Source organism: Zosterops lateralis (assembly GCF_965231275.1).
Source record: "Zosterops lateralis genome assembly, chromosome: 30".
Taxonomy (NCBI): Eukaryota; Metazoa; Chordata; class Aves; order Passeriformes; family Zosteropidae; genus Zosterops; species Zosterops lateralis.
Window position 1 is genome coordinate 2,926,565 of NC_139790.1, and position 18,820 is coordinate 2,945,384.

The window sequence follows — 18,820 nt, forward strand, 5'->3', positions numbered from 1 at the left end:
CATGAGGCTTAGCAAAAGTTATTTGCATGAATTTGCAAAACCACCAGAATAACATTATTCTTTGCTCAAGTATTAAATTGCATTATCTCAAGAGTATCTAAGTGTTACAAATGCAGCTGTAAGTTCTAAGCCATCCTAATACACATAAATCCTGTGGAATCTTGGAGTACTGGTTCTTTCCCTTGCCTCCAGTTCCTCCTCCCATTTAAAAAAAAAAGTGACTTAATTCCAGCTGCTGCTTCTGAAGGCTGGTGATAACAGAGTGTTCTTGCTGTCACTGCTGGGACAGGGATTTGACAGCACCAGAGTGATCTCAGGAGGATGTGGCACACTCTGAGCTCTGCTCTGCCATGCAGGAGCAGGGCCCTGCTCACCTGGGAGCCCACAGTGAGCAGGGCGGGTGTGGGACATGCTCATGAGGCTTGGGAAGTAACAGGAAAAGCTGTAATATTAGACTTATTTTAGGGAGCTAAATAAAGAGTTAAAAATTAAATGTGTAGTAGTAATAATAATGAGTAGATCACTCTGGCTTTCTAATCCAAAGTTGAACTCATTGTTGAACTAGAACTTGCCTAGTGTGTCTTTTGTCCAAGATTGGCAAAGTTGGAGAAGAAAAGGTGAATTAAAGAAAAGAAATGGGAATATAGAGGAGTCCAGGAAGTGAGAGCGAAGTGGTTTAGGCCAGCTTGACAAGGTTCATATTTGATTATTTTCCTTAGATGAGTAATTTATGCTGTGAGGAGCTACGTGCATTCCCTGCTTGGCCACTGGTGTCTTGTGTGTGCTGCACATGGGTAGGGATGGAAATGGGCCTGGGAGAGTCTCAGCCCTGGAGTGAATCTCCCCAAACAGCACAAAATGCTTTCAGCACCAGCAGGAAAACAACGACTCTGTCACGGTCTTGTTTTTAATTTGCAGCCTCCCAGGGCTGAGTGAGTTCACTCACTTGGAGTGAACGTGCAGGCCAGGGAACACTCTGGAAATCTTCCTGCTCTCTGTGCAGCTCCAGGTTTGCACAGGGCAGCAAAGGCAGCCCCATGACTGTCTGTCTGTCTGTGTGCTGGAGCTGCACCCTGAGCTCCCGAGGTGTGTGTTGTGGTGTTTGTGTCTGCCCCAACAGCCCTGAGTTGGCCATCAGACAAACTCCCCTCCCTGGGAAGGAGGAGGGCAGCTTTGTGTGCTGCAAAATTCCAGAGCTGAGACTTGGGAGAGAACAAGGAACCAGCTGGCTCTGGCACAGAGGGAGGATTTTTGCCACAAGGGCAATAACCCCTTTCTGGCTCCTCTGTTTCTACGTGCATTTCTCCCTGTGCCCGTATTTTAAGGAATTAATATATTTTTAATGCCCTCTCTAGTAGAGAAGAGATCTATTTAAAGGGCTTCTGGAACGAGCCTCAAGCAGTAAATTGAACAGGGGGAATGCCTTCTCCCAGCTGCCTTTGGATTTGTTGCCTAGTCACTTCAGGGAGATGGAATGAATGCAGGGAATCACTCCTGCAAGTGAATGAAGAAGAGGGAAATGAAGTCAATAGTAAAACTGGTCATGGTAACTTTACAGCACACAATCCTTGTGCTCCCTCCCCCTCTCCACAGACATAAATTAGGGGTGAGGCTGGAGTGCAGAGGGTGTTTTCTTTTACACCACCAGCACTAACAGTGGATGGTGTTTTGCTCTCACTCTTTTCTGGGATGTGCACTTGTGGTACCCTGTGTTGGGATCTCTCTGCACACACACGTGTGGTCACCCTGCTTTATCTTGTTTAAACAGCCTTCCTGTTCACTCTGGGATTAACACCTCACTATCTACCTTCAGAGATAAAGACACAATATGTCAGGACTCTGGGTAAAGTAGTAAATCCAAATCACAAACAATGGGCTGGTGGTGGGATGACTCAGTGCATTGTGGAGCTGCTTGAAATATTTGAAGCCTTGGAAGAGTTTTTGTTTTCTGTCCAGTGTCTTTCATTGTTTGTTTGGGGTTTTGTTTTGTTTTGTTTTTTTCCAATGATGAAGTACATAACACCAAAACAAAACCATTACTGGGAACAAGAAAGTCCAATCAAAAGCTACAAATTTCTGTCATTAGCTGTGACTTGAACTGGAGTTTCTGGAAGTTGATCTGGTCAGTAGTTTGAAGCAGGGAGGTTTTGCCTCACTCTGGATTGGAAAGGACCAGACAATCCATGAGTGGTTTCCACACATTTAACACCTGCGGGTTCTCCTGGACAGATGCTCTGGCTATCTCTAGGAAGAATGGCTCAGGCATCTTCAGCAATTGTACATCAAATATTTCACTGTCTTTATCATAATGTTTATCTATTCCTCTGCTGCTTCCTCAGTTTGAGGCTGTTTGACCTCTGTGGATTTTAATATAATCCTAAAAGTTGGTTTCTTAATGTTTTTATTTTGAGACAGTTTCTGAAGTATCCTTGGACTGATTGATTGATGTTTAGTTTGATGAAAATAGCTTTTCCAGGCTGATAAACTGAGGAAGTGGTTTCCACATTAGATCAGTGAATTCAGTTTTCACTCCCCAGGACAGAATTGCCAACCTGTAAATAATCTGCTCTGCTTCATGGACAAGACTTTTTTGAGTTTCTCCTTTGGAAAATTCCAGAAACCGTGTTTTGAGCCGCAGGGAAGGTTTATAAACAATACCTTTCAAATAATGTTAAAATGCTTTTTAAATGCTACAATTCTTTGTTCAGCCCTTGGAAACATCAGGAGATTGCTCCACTTGTGTAAACACTCTGATTTACTTGCTCTCTGCTTAGGCAGCAGATCAACGTGATTCTAAAAACTTGCACAGAAACCTTTTGGGTCTGGTGAAATAAAGACTCTCTTTGTTCCTGCCGTGATTGACTCTCTGCTGCAGAGTAGGTGACATGTTTTGCCTACCAAGCATGTTTTCTAAGCAGAGTTTATAGAAAGTTCATGGAACATTAAAATAGATAGCCTCTTCTCTGCTAATAAAATCTCCTTTATTCTATTATTGGAAACAAATTTAATACAGAATTGCTTTTCAGGTTTGCTCTGGGCCTTCTGGCATGAAGTCATTGGCAGTTTCCTTTTGCTGGTTTGGATTGATGGAGCCGGTTTATTTCCTTTTTCCACAGACATTTGGACAGTGGTGAAACTTCCTCTCAGTCCTTTCTTTAGAGTCTCAGGAAACTTGGAGGTGACAGAGCCCACATTCTGCAGTCACTGCAACGTGTGGAAGGCTCCCAAAGTGGGGAAGTGTTTTTAGGTATTTGTCACTGAGTTTTTCTTGTTCCAAAGGCTGCTTTTAACAGAGGAAAAGGCATTTCAGGTCTGTTGTATTCCTTTATTCTTTTTTAATTTGAACTGGTTCTGGTTCCAGTGCACTGGCCCAGTGGCCTCAGAGCCTTACCTGAAGCTTTGAGATGTGTTTTATCCTTTTCCTATTCCCTGTCCAAGCCCAACACCTTGTTTTGATGATTTGTTTTTGGCTCCTCAGGTTCCTGTCTCCATGTCTTGCATGGAAGAATTTAGTCCTGCTTGAATCCAGTCGAGTGTCCAGATCTTGCTTTTGGTGGTTTTGATTTTTGTTGGAGCACTTGAAAAGCAAAGATATCTCATTGAAGCTTAAGGAACTTAGTGCAGTTGTGAAAATAAAGATGATGCAGAAGGAAAGGAAAGCTTGGCCAGGTTGTGGCTGCTGGATCTGGGGGAGCTGCAGGAAGCTTTGGGTGGCTCTGGGGGAAGCAAACTCAGCCCTGTCTCCATGTGCTGATGGGCCCAAACCTCTCTTTAGTCTCAGGTTTTTGTGATCACTGGCTTGGTTTGAATATAGAATTTTCTATCTCCAAGGTGGGGATACCTCTGTGTTTCCACAGTGTTCTGCTCAACCTGCTGCAGAACATTTTCATTCAGAAATGGATTTCAGGTTGTGTGGGTGATTCCCACCCCACCACCCCTTTGCTTTCAGGTCAGTAAATAACATTATTTGAAAGCATTTAGCAGTCTCAGAAGTGTTTCTGTGACAGGAAGTGTCTGTGAAGGGATATTGAATGGAACTAAAGGACAAATGTATAAATCTGTGCAGGGAAATACTTGTAAATGATGAAATAACCTCTGAACTCTTGGTCCCAAGTTATGCAAGAATGAGAAACCTGGTTCACTTGGTATTGCAGGTGCCCTGCAGGAATGCAGGTGTGCCTTGCTCTCCTGATTTTTGTCTTTGTCACAACCATGTCTCCATTCCTCATCTCTCGTGATTGATGCTGCCATGGAGTGTTTGAAGCCCTCAGCACTGGCAGTGTCTCTCTGCATTTTGGTGTCAGGGATGTGCTGAGATGCTCAAGGGGAGGAGAGGACAGATCTGATCTCCAGATAAGGCTGTGGCCTAGGAGGGCTTTGGGTAGCAGATAAGGGGCCAGTGGTTATTTATCTGAGCTGGAAGAAGAGGGGACTGGAATTCATCCTATTTCCAGCAGTCATCGTTGTGACAATGGGCACTACACATCTGCTTCTCCCTTAAATATCCCTCCCAAGAGCTCCTGGCCCTGGGAAGGGATCCTTTCCCAGCCTGTGGCCAGCAGGGCCAGCTCTGTGTCTGCAGCTCCCACCCAGGGAGAGCAGGGAAAACTCTGCTGTGCTGCTGGGGGGCTGAAATCATCAGGGAATTAGAATTATTGGAAAAAAAGAGGGATAAAATGGGGACATGTTTTTGGTAATGAGAGTGTTGACAGAGATGAGAAGGCACAAGCAAATCTGGACACCGGGGAGGATGAAAAGCTCCCCCTGTCAGTTCTCAGACACCTTTAAATCCACCCAGGTGAGCAGCAGTTCCTTTTCTCAGCCCCTTTAAATCCCCCCAGGTAAGCAGCAGTTCCTTTTCTCAAACCCCTTTAAATCCCCCCAGGTGAGCAGCAGTGCCCTGGGCTCTTCCTTTGCCAAAGGTGTGGGAATGTGGAATTCCAAACCAGGTTACTGGGTTTGAATGTACACCTGCTGGTTTGCTCTCTAGTACAGATTTCTTTGTAAAAATCTGTTTCTTGGCCCTGGTTTGGGATTATTTCAGCAGAAACCACTTTTTCTGTCATGTTTGTAGTACTATTTTTTTTACCCGTGGAAAAGGAACAGTCCAATAAATCCAATGTGCCTGTGGAAGGCTCATTGTATTTATTGATGTATCTTGAATTTTAAAACAAATTAATATCTATCCATTGGAATTGCTGCTAAGGAATGTGTTTGATTTTAATCTTAAACTGATCCAGGTAGTTGGAATGATCTGCATGGTGTCAGTGAGGCACTGGGGAGAGTTTTCAGTCCTTTGTCAGCACTGCCTGAGCCTGCTGGACTCCTTGGGGAGGTGTGGGATGTGGCTGCTGAAAGTTTGTTTGTTTGTTTGTGCACCTGAGTCTGTGATAGAGCAGGATCTGTATCAGCTTTTGGAGATCACTGGGGGAGAGCTTGGATTCTCCTGAAAATTAAAATAAATGCAAAAAAGCAAGAATGTCTGGGATCTACAGAAAAGTGATTTTCTTTCTGCTATATATGAGATTTGTATTATTGGTAAATACAATATATAGCATCATCACAACTAGGAAAATAGAGATTTTTATCCTTAATTAAAGGTTTTTCTGGCTGCTGTTGCTGCCTGTTTTAAACTTTCCAGTGACTTTCACCAAATAAGTATTTTGATTAATTTATCCATCTGTTCTTAGATATATGAGACTTCTAAGGTATTTTTTCTTTGCTCTTCTCTTTCCACACACATGGACACATTGGATCTGCTGATAATTTACTGTGTTGTCTTATCAGTTTCAAGACTGTCAGAGTTTGTGGTGTTTTTCACAATAGTGATTATTCTGTGTCCTCCTCACTGCTGAGTGAGAGATGTCAGTGTGTTTTTCTTCAATTAATTGATAATTTTTAAGGTCTTTTCCTCTTGGAGGAGTTACAACCCTGTCAAAATTGGGCTGTTGGTTTGCACCTCCCTCTCTCTGCACATGAATGGGTTGTTTGTTATCTCTGTGGGGAGGTGCCTATTAAATATCACATCTGCACCTCAGATTTGCATCTTCAGCCTTACAGATGTGATATAAATCATTTAATCTTGGTCACAAACAGAAGAAAGACTGCCTGAAGTCACTGCTGCCTTCTGGGGTGGGGGGAAATGATGAACACTGGAATTAAAGTTTCTTTGTGTGTGTTCTGGGTCCTGGTTCAGTGAGGTACAGACTGAGGTTTTATTTTTATCCCTTACTCTGTTTGGAGATGTTCCAGCGACTCTGAGCAGTGCCAGGGAGGTTGGTGGGGGGATCTCTAGGCCAAAACAACACAAATATTTTCTGTATTTTGTACAGTACAAAACTCTGTGGAGCTGCTGTTTGGCTCTAAGTCAGGCAGGTATTGATCTTTTGTTAACTCTAAAATGTTATGGATGCAATGGAGAAAAAAAAAACATCCCACAGAAAATACTGTTTATCTCCAGCTGACTGGCAGGGAACTGAAATGGCTTCAAGGCTTGTAAAACTCTCATGTAGCTTCTCCTGCGGAAAATTAGATTTATAGAGTTGTGTTGCAGTTTGGTGTTTCAAGAATGGTTTGGCTTCTGATTCAAGGGTTTTGAGTCTGAGGAGCATTTGTTCCTTTGGAAATGTGAATGGGTGGGTTTGAGTTTAAATTGTAATTTGTCCTTTCTGGTGTATGAACAGCTCTGTTGGATACTGGGATTGCAATTCTTGTCAGTGAATATTCACAATTTAATTTTAGCATTCCCTCACTCCCTATAGGAACACTTGTGATAACGTAAACCTTCTACATCCAGAAGAGATACTCAGGTTTTTGGATCCTGTTGAGGTTTTTTCCTAATTTTCTGCAGCTGTTTATTCCTTGCTGATATCTGAATTTTTCTCCCCTGATACCTTTTGCCTTCAAGTTATCAAATGTTTACTGAGTCCTTAAAAAAAAAATCCAAAAAAGGTGCTTTGAGGTCATATGGATAATGATGGTAACTAAATCATGCAATTAGGAAAAATGGAGAAAATAAATGTACACAGTTTTTCTAGGAAGGTACAGTTCAGAGTAGAAAAATCAGTTCTAAGAGGTTGATGATATTAAACCTTTAAGAACAAAGCGATGCACAACACTGAGCTTGTAGCTCTGGCACGGTGATCTATAAATACTTGTCAAATGAACAGCATAAAAAAATTACTGTCGTTTTTTGGAAAAAAACTTCTGCTTGCATTTTATAGATGTCCTTTAACTAAAGTATGATATTTTTTTTTTTTAATGGTTTGTTGTTTTTTTTTAATCGTGGCTTTCTCGGCCACTTGTTATTTAGAAGGATGATTAATCCGTGGGGTTTATTTTTGTTGTTCCGCAGCGGATATAATTTCTACAGTAGAATTTAACCATTCTGGAGAGTTGTTAGCAACAGGAGACAAGGGAGGGAGAGTTGTCATCTTTCAACAGGAGCAGGAGGTGAGTGCTGTCTAATTACACTGTGTTTCATGTTCTTTCTATTCCCTTTTTAAAGACAAGGAGCGTGTTTTTATAAAAGCCTTTACACAAAGTGCACGCCTGTGTGATAAGTGATTGCAACACTGGAATTTAATGAGAACTTTGTGACACTGATAGGAATTATTTCAAACACTCTTTGCCTGTGGTACTAAAGGATGTTGACAGTGAAAACCAGAAAGGGATGGGACACAAAGGGCCTTTAAGGGAGCTGAAGTTGGTTCTTTTACAATGATTCTTCCTGGCTGTGACAATGATTTCAGATTTTACTGTATTAAAAGTTGCCCTTAAGCAAAATGTGTGACTGTGACCTCAGATATCCTTTTCCACTCTGGTGGCAGTCAGGTAAAACCACAGAATCCTCATACAAGAGGTATTTCTTCTCTTTTCTCCTTGTTTTTGGTCTTTAGGCTCTACCCCCATGTCAGTGGGCACTGGAGCTGCAGGGCCTGATTTTAACTGAGGCTGTAGTTAGGAAGTTGCTGTGGTCAGAATGTAGGGAGAAATTACTGAAATAGATGCCACTGCTAGTTTTTGATTATTTTTTACTTCAATTTCCATTTGCAAAGTGGCAAAGCTGGGGAGTTGCAGTTCCCAGAGCAGGGGGCTGGTCCGTGGGCGAGGCGCCGTCCCTCGGTCAGTGGGGACATCTAGTGGGGCTGCCTGGCACCAGCTCCTGAGCTATTTCCTGGCTTTTTATTGTTTTCTTTTTATTTCTTTATTACTTTTAATCCTTGAATTAGTGGGGCTGCCTGGCACCAACTCCTCTGAGGTATTTCGTGGCTTTTTATTGTTTTCTTTTTATTTCTTTATTACTTTTAATCCTTGAATTGTAGCTCGATGCTTTTTAAGAATCCTCTTGTGTAGCTTAAAAGTTGCAGCAGTTCCTTGCCTGCCCTCAGGTGAGCTGTGTTTAAATGACTCAAAATGGTTTTTGGAGCATAATCCAAGCTCACATCCTTAGGACTGGGATCCAGGGGAAGGAAGAACCACTTGGCTTGTCAGATGAAATTCCACAGAATTGTTTTTGGCATTTTTTGGGAATGATTTGTATTTAGGGCCTTAATTCCCTTAATTCCCAACCAATAGCTGTCTAGAGCAGGGTTTTAGATGTACAAGTATATCAAATAGAAGTGTTTTATCTGGAATTCTGTGCCTCCTCCTTCCAAGAGCTTTGCAGACCGAGCCTGCAGGAGGAGAAACGCTGACAGGGGCTGTGTGAAGAGCTCTGCAAACCTTTGTGGCTTCACCCACTGCCAAACTGCTGCCACCTCCGGCTTGGAATGTGGCAGTCAGTGACATCAGTCAGTGCCAGGCAGGAAGTGAATCCTGCAGCTCCCAGAAACTGAGCAGGAATTTGCGTAGGCTCAGTGCAATTACCTAAATTGGAATTTAACATCAGGCACTTGGGCCAGCACCTCTCCTTCTTTGGAATATTTTTTTTTTCCCCTTTGAGCACCGTGAGATTGAGAGTTTAAATTTTGATTTTTATCCCAAGGATGGATTGCACATATTACTGGGTTTATGTATTATTCTGGTCCTGTAAAGTTTTACTAGAATACACACAGAGAATATTTAAACCTCAGTGCTTATGGTAAGTCTGGAATTAAAGGAAAGTTCCCTGGATTTCCTAAGGCATTTCCTACAGCAGAACAGATTTCCTTTCCAAGCTGTTCCATGCAGTGACCCAGCTTCACTTCTTAGTTCTGGCTGAGGCTTAGAACAAAGTCCCTTCCATTCTCCAGGGTGGGAAAAGCAGTGTGAGGGACAGGTGAGGTACAAAATTCTGGTGCCAAATGTGATTTCCAAGCATTTTTCCCCCTTATCCCTCCCCTGGCCCAGCTTGTTTTCCTGCCAGCTCTCAGGGTATGAAGCACAAGAAAATGATGTGAGGAATGTGACAAATGTGGGCCAGCAAGGGCTGTATCAGATGTGTTTTGGTGAGGCACTGAGGGATGAAATGAGCCCATGGACATGAGACACCAGGGAAGGAAGGAAGGAACAAAGTCCCCAGCCAGGAACATATCACAGCAAAGGCATCTGATGGTGCAATCTCTGCAGTGGGTGGGACAGGAATAAACCACAAAATTCAGCTTGAAACCACTTCAGGTAGACATGGGGAGCACTACACCCAACATGGATCCAGTTTTCTGCACTCAGAGGATGAAATTCAAGGTTCAGTCCATGCAGTGCAATATTTTGGTGCAACTTTTAGAAAGAGGAATTGTGCAAGATTTTCAGCTTTTCAAACATTTCCACCTGCACAGGTGACTGCAGGGGTGACTCTGATGCCAGAGCTGTTTTCAGCAGAGGTGAGGAGCTTTTTGCCCTTCTAGAATGAGGAAGAAAAAGCTGCTTAAGCAGTTCCAGGAGCTCCCAAGGGAATTGGAGATTATAAGGCAGAATAGTGGAGCTGTTGGTGTAAATTTAGAGGTGCCACGTGGGATTTCCATGGTGTGCCTGGAAAGCTGAATGCACTCACAGAGTAGATTTGCCATTTGTGTGTCTGTGTTACAGGGGAAGGAATATTCCCTTGAAACAGCAAAAGTAGAAAAATTAAAGAATTTTTTTTTTAGTAATACAATTAGGCAAAATATTAGTTTGTTCAGCTGCTCAGCCATTAATGTGAAAACTTCATGGAGATGTTATTCACATCCTGAGGGGAGTTTCTGGAAAATTAAGTCTGATGTTTTCTTGGCCAAAAGAGTAGAAACTTTAATAAACTTGTTGCAACAGAGATGATGCTCATCTCCTTTGGTTGCCACACTCATGAAAATGCAGCAGGTTGTGCCCCAGTGTGCATTGTCTACGTGTCTTGATCATTTAATTCTCTTTTCAGAACAAAACCCAGTCTCACAGTAGGGGAGAATACAATGTTTACAGTACCTTTCAAAGCCATGAACCAGAGTTTGACTACTTGAAAAGTTTAGAAATTGAAGAGAAGATCAACAAAATTAGGTGGTTACCCCAGAAAAATGCTGCTCAGTTTTTATTGTCTACAAATGGTAAGTTTTATTTTGCACCACAACATGTTATTGTGTAGATTTGCTATTAGGATTTGGTCTAATCCTCTCCAAAAGGTTGGAATCAAGCAGGGTTTAACTCCCAAGGGTCTGGTTTTGGTGGATTTCCTGGGCACAGGGAGGGTTTATTTGGGATTTATTTGCTTTATAGCCCAGAGACCTTCATGTGTATGTGAGTCCTGTGTCAGGGCTTTCATTAATCATTCAGAGCAATCCCTGTCCTAACTGAAACTTGCTCTAACTCGTATAAAAAGAACAAACTGTGGAGGAGGTTTTTTAATGCTTTTTATCTCATTTTGTTTTCCCCAAGCAGCATTTTTGTCTTTTTTGGTGCACGTGGGAGGCCTTGTCTTGTTTGAAGGCATCAGCAGTGATGTCTCTCCACAGCTCTTCATCTTTAATCTCTGCCTGGTTCATTGCAGATAAAACAATAAAATTATGGAAAATCAGTGAAAGGGACAAAAGACCCGAGGGTTATAATTTAAAGGAGGAGGATGGACGGTATAGGGATCCTACTACAGTTACAACACTACGGGTGAGTAGCTGAAATCACTAAAAGCTGATTTCTCCTCTCCCAGCCCATGGCTCTGGGAGAAACTGCCCCTTCACATCCTTAACTTCTTTTTTCCTGTGATGGAAAGGTGAAATTAAGGATGGGAAGATTTCCATCTGTTTGGCAGAAACACTGCCAAATATTTTAAATATTTAGAATATTTGAATATTTTAATTTTTATATTTAATATATAATATTAAATTATATTTATATATATTTATACATTATCATACAATAAATTAATATATAATTATTATGTGATCATTACTATATTCTGTTAATTATATGTTATGTATTAATAATTTTATTGTGTATTATATCATTATAATGATTAATATAGTTAATATAATATAGCTATAATGATTAATACCTATTGTTATATATAATATAATGTATTGAGTTATATTAAATTATGCAATTATATATATTTTTATATAATATTTATAGTATTTAATGTTATATATTTTTATATTTAATACTTGAATATTTAAATAGTATATTTTAAAATATTTTATCCAGTTGAAGGAATGCTGAAGGGCTGTGCTGAGCAGTGCTGTCTCTGTGGTAGGTTTGGGTCTCACCTTTGCCCTGTTCTCTCCCTGCAGGTGCCAGTGTTCAGGCCTATGGACCTGATGGTGGAGGCCAGCCCACGGAGGATATTTGCCAATGCCCACACGTATCACATCAATTCCATCTCCATCAATAGTGACTATGAAACTTACCTGTCTGCAGACGACCTGCGGATCAACCTGTGGCACCTAGAAATCACAGACAGAAGTTTTAGTATCCTTTGGCCATTGTTCTGTGGGCTGGGAGCAGGAAAACTGGTGGATTTTATTTCCTTTCATGAGAAATTTTTAATAGAATATATATAGTATTTGTATATACAGGGAATTAATCTGAATTAATCCTGGTTATTTCTTCCTAGTAATTGTAAGGGCTTTTACTTCTGGAGAAGGAATGGTTTGGTTTGGTTTGGTTTGGTTTGGTTTGGTTTGGTTTGGTTTGGTTTGGACATTAAAGCTCATCCAGGTGGGCAGGACACCTCCCACTATCCCAAATTACTCCAGCCTGGCCTTGGGCACTTCCAGGGATGGAGCAGCCACACCTGTGTCAAGTTTTTAATGCAAAATAGCATTTTATAATGTAATGTAAATAGAATACAAGCGAAATAAAATTCTATATGAAAGACTTGGGAGATAATTTGTAGTGTAGAATTAATTACTGATGGAGTGGAGCAAAACTGAAGCAGCTTTTTGCTGCTGTAAGAATTAGCTTGAAACTGATAGAGAATGTGATGTTACCACTTTGCTTTGCCAACAAATTATGTGGCTTGATTTTAACTCTTCCCTGGCTCCCACAAGCCTGGAGCAACATTTCTGACAGATCTAAAACTGAAAAAAACACCTTTGTGGGGGGAAAAAACCAATTTCACTGGAGGCAATTCCCTAACGAGCCGGCGCAGACATCGTAGATATCAAACCTGCCAACATGGAGGAGCTGACAGAGGTGATCACAGCTGCAGAGTTCCACCCCAACAGCTGCAGCACGTTTGTCTACAGCAGCAGCAAAGGCACCATCCGCCTGTGTGACATGAGGGCGTCAGCCCTGTGTGACAGGCACTCCAAGTGTGAGTGCTGCCCTGCAGGGCATTTCCTCTGGGCTTACAGCAAACACTCGCTTGTCTCTGTGCATTCCGCTAGTCAATTGAATGATCTAAAGCCTAAAACTGTAAAATTAGGGTTTTTCTGGAGTAAAAATAGTGAATAAAATGAATAACAGCTTCTGCTTAGACAGCAGGAATGGCTTTTTGCAGACTTGAGGTGGTTAAAGGCCATTTGGTCTGTACTTGGTGCTGGAAATCTTGCTTCTATGAATCAAGACTTCATTTTATTAGCAAATAATTCATTTATTTAAAAGCTGACCTTGGCTTGCTACAACAACAAGAGTATGGCAACTGTATTACAACATTTATGTACAACATTTATGTACAACATTTATGTACAACATTTATGTACAACATTAACATTAAGGTACAATATTAAATGTTTCTCCTTGAAAGTTATTTTATATAACACAGAGTAACACAAGGTGGAAGTCCTTTTGAGACAATGTTAAAATAATTTGGGTGTCTTGTATCAAAGAGACACAAACTTACCTCTTGAAATGCCTGTGTTGTTTCCCTGCAGTGTTTGAAGAACCAGAAGATCCTAGCAACAGATCATTTTTCTCTGAAATCATCTCTTCCATATCTGATGTCAAATTTAGCCATAGTGGTCGGTATATGATGACTAGAGATTATCTGTCAGTGAAGATCTGGGATTTAAATATGGAAAATAGACCTGTGGAAACATACCAGGTATGGGGGGAAAACCACCTGGGTTGGAAATTAAAAAACCTGGACGGAGGCTGAGTCTTACTGATGGTCTGGATGTGGCAGTTACAGTTTTGTCTGTAGATTGAGGCAGAGCATTCCTGGGGTTTGGGGATTCCACACTCCTGCTGAAGATCTTGGTGTTTGCAGGGTGGTGGCAGAACCCAAACCTGTGTCTGGGGCTGGAAAAGCCTCTCTCTTACCCAGTGGGAATAATCTGGGAAGTGGAGAGATGATCTCCAGCCAGGAAAACCATGATAAGCCTTTGGCCGTCTTTATGTTCTCTGTTATTTCCTGAAGAAAACAGGAGGTGGAACATTTCCTTTTCATAAAATATTTTTAGTTGCCACTGAAAATCGCTGTTTTCTTTCTAAGAAAGAGCTGTTGTGAACACTGTCAGGTCCTTGCTTTTGGAGCAGTCTGGGAAGGCTGTTTTTTTTTATTACAGGTGTGTGGGTCTGATGCTCACTCAGTTTCTCTGATCCCTCTTTTCCAGGTGCACGAATACCTCAGAAGTAAACTCTGCTCACTCTATGAGAACGATTGCATTTTTGACAAGTTTGAGTGCTGTTGGAATGGCTCAGACAGGCAAGTGGAATTCCTGTCCCTCTGCACTTCACATCTTTCCAATTTATTCTTGAAATGGACAGTGGACCTCCAATACCTGATTTTAGACAACATTGTAGTACTTCAGCAGACTTTAACATGGGCATTATTAGCTCTGGAAGAATCTGCACCAGAGCTCTAAGGGGAAAACCTTCCAGGAATGTTCCTTTTTACAGGGATTTTTTCATGGCAGAGACCTGCCAGTAACCCCAGTGAGGGCAGTTTTTGCTTCTGTGCTAATCATGTCATTAATTGCTTATTTGCTGCATTTGAAGCAGCTCATTGGTTTCCTGTCAGTACTGTCAAATGTGGTGCTTTATTTTATTTTATTTTTTTATTTTTAATTAGGCATCTATCTGCTCAAATATTTTTGGAGGCAAAGGAAGGACAGGGAAACTTGTAAATGTGTTTTTCTTACTAAACAGCTTAAGCAGAATCAGGTTTTCTGAGAAAGGGATTTTCACAAACTAGATGTGCTGCTTAGTACATTAATCCATAAAACTTGTTTGTCACTAAAATCAGGTGGCTAAAAATCTGCTGTGTTTGGGGTTTGTTGGATCTCTCCCATGTGTTTGTGTGTGTGAAAAGCAAATTAAATAATGACATTGGAGGTGCTTGGTTAAGAAAATACCTCAGAGGACCTAGGGAAGGAAAAAGGATATTTTGAGGGAGGTTTTAAATGTATAAAACATTTCAGTGCCTGCTTCCCTTCAGCTGCAGCAGGTGTGGGTGAGGCCACCTCCTCCCCATTTACCTGCTCTGGCTTGGGGCCCTCCAGCTTTCTGAAAGGAGGAGGAATTCCCTGATATGGGTTAACACCTGGCCAGAGTCTGATAAGCCACGTGCTGATGTGTCAATCCATCTCTGAGGGTCCAGCCTTTGCAGAGAAGTGGCTGAAATGAATTTCAGCAAGACTGCTCTTCAGAGGTGTTGTGTCAGTTAAAAGGCTTAATAAATAAAAATAACCAATTATCAAAATAACAAACGTTACAGAAAACAAATGATAAAGGCATGCAAAGGTGTCTGAGAAAATTCTGACACTTTGCTAAGACACTCCAAAAAGCCTTTTACTTCCTTAGTGCTCTTAAATAATCTGAGCCAATTACCATGAGAAGAACACAGAACTTTCTAATTAAACTTCCTAAAATGTCTACAGGTAAACTTGTCGCCCTGATTTTGTTTTCAGCCTTCTGATGTTTTGCGTTTTTGTACTTGAGTTCTCACGAATTGTAACATAAAGAGTGATGTTTGAGATTTTGACTTTATAGAATCTTTAGAGTTTGATCAGGGATTGGGGGATGAGGTTGACACCTCTCCGACCCCACTGGTCAACCTAGAAGAGTGTGATGTTTTGAAAAACTGTGCATTCCTTCCTGGGGGAAAGACAAATTGATGGACTTCTGACTTGACCAGTGGGGTCAGAGGGGTGTCAACCTCGTCCCCCAATCCCTGATCAAACTCCAAAGACTCTGTAAGTCAAAATCCCAAATAAACTACTCCTGTCTTCTCACACAACTGGAGAGTGTGAGTGTAGCTCTTTCATGTCCATCTGGTGGCAGAAACTGAAACTTTCCCTATTTGGAAGCACCTGCTGGGGGTGGAAAACTCATCCCTGTCACAAGAGGACACGAGAGAACCACACTCACCTGTCAGGCTGTGAGATGAAAAGGAAAAGGGCCATTTATTTGGGGGATCACAACTTATATAGTTTTTGGGATTTGGTTAAGATTTGGGGGATGAGAGGGACACCCCTCTGACCCCAGTGGTTAACTCAGAGTCCATCAATTTGTCCTTCTCTCTAGAAAGAATGCACATTTACAAAACACAAACCTTTGCGTGAGAAACTCCAGTAGAAACACAAAAAACAATCCGAAGGCTGAAAAAATCAGCGCGACACATCCCTACGATCCCCCCACTGACCTCCCTCCTCCTTCTCCCCCTCTCTCTATTGCAGCATCGTCATGACAGGATCCTACAACAACTTCTTCAGGATGTTTGACAGGAACACCAAGCGGGACATCACCCTGGAGGCGTCCCGGGAGAACAACAAGCCGCGCACGGTGCTGAAGCCGCGCAAGGTCTGCGCCAGCGGCAAGAGGAAGAAGGACGAGATCAGCGTGGACAGCTTAGACTTCAACAAGAAGATCCTGCACACGGCCTGGCACCCCAAGGAGAACATCATCGCTGTAGCCACCACAAACAACTTGTATATATTTCAAGACAAGATGAATTAGGGGTTTGGCATTCCTAACTCTGAAGAGTCACTTCCTGCATAGTTGAAATAGTTGAATCTAGCATTTGTACCTGTAACAGAAAAGCGAGTGAGAGGTCCATTATGGCACCCCTTTCCAGTGTTTAAAAATGTGCCATATGACAACACACTTTTATAGCTCCATGGAGAAGGCTCTGTGGCTCTGTTGTCTCCATGCCTGCTAGCCATTTAGGTGAGGATAGGGCACTTTTTAATTTAAATGACTACTTGCACCATCTTGCCTAATGGACTAGACTGGACTGTCTCAACATCAGTTTACTCCACTTTTTATGCCTTCCATTGTGATGACGTCAGACACAGGGAAAGCCTTCAATCATGCTATGGGATTTAATTGTGTAACCTCATTACTGTATCATTCGTGGCCCCCTTTTTTTATTAAATACAGCTCATTCTTGCTGTGGCTTGTAGCATTCCTCCTCCTTCTGGCCTCCTGGACTCCCCCTTCCCCCTTCGTCCCCCTCCACCTCGCCTCGGTGGTGGTGTATGGAAAAAAAAAAATAAACAAAATAAAGCACATAAAATGGGTCCGTTTGGGGTCAGTGGTAAAGGGGGTCTGTGTTGCAACAAATGTTTTAATAAACAGTTGACTGTAATCACTCCTTGCCATGTCTGGCACCAAAAAAAAAAAAAAAAAAAAAAAAAAAAAAAAAAGAAAAAAATAAGGAAAAAAACAAACAAACTACTGAATAAAAGTGACAAAGAATGGAGAATCTGTTTTCTTTTTTTTTTTTTTAATCTACCTCTTTATACAAATACTCTGTGTTTTACCTTAGATGCATGAAAATAAAATGATGTTTTTTGTAATGATTTTAACCAGTATTAATTATTTTTCACGGGAATGACGAGAGGGAGGGATTTCACAGGTACCTGCATTCACTCCTGAGTTACCTGAGCCAGAGTGAGACCACTCCCATCTGCTGTCAGGTCCTGAGCTCAGCAGCCACTCCCCGTGTCCTTGAATGCTCCTCTTTTTATTGCTTTAATCAGAAAGGGAATAACAGAAATCTCCAGGTTTTAAATTCCATCCGATGGGACTCTGATGTCTTAATGTTTAGTTTGGTCCAATGCCTTGTTTTAGGATGAAATACCTTTACTGCCTTGTTTAGAGCACCAAGTCCCCGTGGCTTTGTGAGAAGTTGTCTGAGCTCTCGTGTGGTGTTCTGTTGTACCAGCACCATGGTTCCATAGCTAATGACTGCACTGCATTCTGCTGCTCGATTTTCTGTATTTATTGCTAACTGGAAATGTAGTTTTAACCATGCAAGTGTTTTCTTCTGGCTTTTGGCTTTGCAAAAAAAAAAAAAAAAATTCCTGCACTTACAGAAATGTTCGCTGGTGCCAGGAGGCAAACCTGTGGAGTACAGAAGCTGCATGAAAAATAAATGTTCATAGTGATTGAGAGATTTCAACTCTTCGGCACATAAGGCTTATCCAAAGATGAACTAGATATTGATGCTTTATAAGGCTCATGAGTTTTTATTTCCAGATATTTTTGCTAAATGTGCTTTTAGGTTTTGCTCTTCCTTCATGGAAATGTTCAGTGAAGTTTGGATTCATGGTGAATTTACCTTGACTGGGAGAATTTTCACTTTTGAGTTACCTGTATTTAATTATTTCTGTGGCTTTTAAGAGGTAGTTAATTAAAATGACATTATGATTTGATCAACTGAGATACTGTTTCTGCTGTAAAACTTTGGCTGGGTTAGAGGTTGTTAACAAGACTACTATTGCAATCACTTCTTTTTTTTTTTTTTTTTTTAAGTCCTTGTGCAGTGGTTTGAAAATGTAAAAATTCTAATATTTATTAATCCAGTTCTCTTAAATACAGTATGTCTTGTACCATGCATGCCTGACCATGAGCCTTTGTAAGGATTTTACCTTTTTTTTATTATTATTTTTCACCTGTTAGCCTTGTAAAACAAACGAACTGCCCCAGGGACAGCAGCTCTTTCCAGTGGGTGAATAAACGAGTGGGGCCCTACTCCTCCTTAGCAGAATGTGAATAATTTTACTCCAGCAACCAGGACTTCCACCAGTCCAAGAAACAACTCCTTGAGTAACGTTAATCACACATACAGCTGTTTCCAGGGCCGAGGTTGATTATTCTTCATCTTAGGAGGGCACAGAGGTGATGATGAGATGCTTTTGCTGTGGAGCTGGTAAAACCACGTTGTGTGAAGGTGTAGATTTAACTGGATGGGGAAGATGAGGGCAGTGACATTATTGAGGCTGCTGTTCTGTGTGAAGGTGTAGAGGTTTAACTGCACTGGGAAGTTGAGGGCTGTAGCACTGAGGCTGCTGTTCTGTGTGAAGGTGTAGATTTAACTGGATGGGGAAGATGAGGGTTGTGACACTGAGGCTGCTGTTCCTGTGTGAAGGTGTAGATTTAACTGCACTGGGAGGATGAGGCCCCTGGCACTGAGGCTGCTGTTCTGTGTGAGGGTGTAGATTTAACTGGATGGGGAAGATGAGGGCCCTGCACTGAGGCTGCTGTTCTGTGTGAA

At 41.6% G+C, this 18,820-nt stretch overlaps 1 protein-coding gene across 2 annotated transcripts in view; it reads left to right on the forward strand.

Moving 5' to 3' along the window:
* The window catches only part of PPP2R2A (protein phosphatase 2 regulatory subunit Balpha), a 37,704-nt gene extending 20,709 nt beyond the window's left edge, over positions 1–16,995 (forward strand). For both annotated transcript variants that reach the window (XM_083880345.1, XM_083880344.1), the window contains exons 3-10: positions 7,355–7,452; positions 10,328–10,493; positions 10,934–11,046; positions 11,670–11,847; positions 12,530–12,694; positions 13,254–13,423; positions 13,935–14,026; positions 15,999–16,995. In XM_083880345.1, the coding sequence (XP_083736471.1) occupies positions 7,355–7,452; positions 10,328–10,493; positions 10,934–11,046; positions 11,670–11,847; positions 12,530–12,694; positions 13,254–13,423; positions 13,935–14,026; positions 15,999–16,278 (1,262 nt within the window). In that variant the 3' untranslated portion in view covers positions 16,279–16,995. The remainder of the gene's footprint in view (positions 1–7,354; positions 7,453–10,327; positions 10,494–10,933; positions 11,047–11,669; positions 11,848–12,529; positions 12,695–13,253; positions 13,424–13,934; positions 14,027–15,998) is intronic.
* Positions 16,996–18,820: the final 1,825 nt, after the last annotated feature.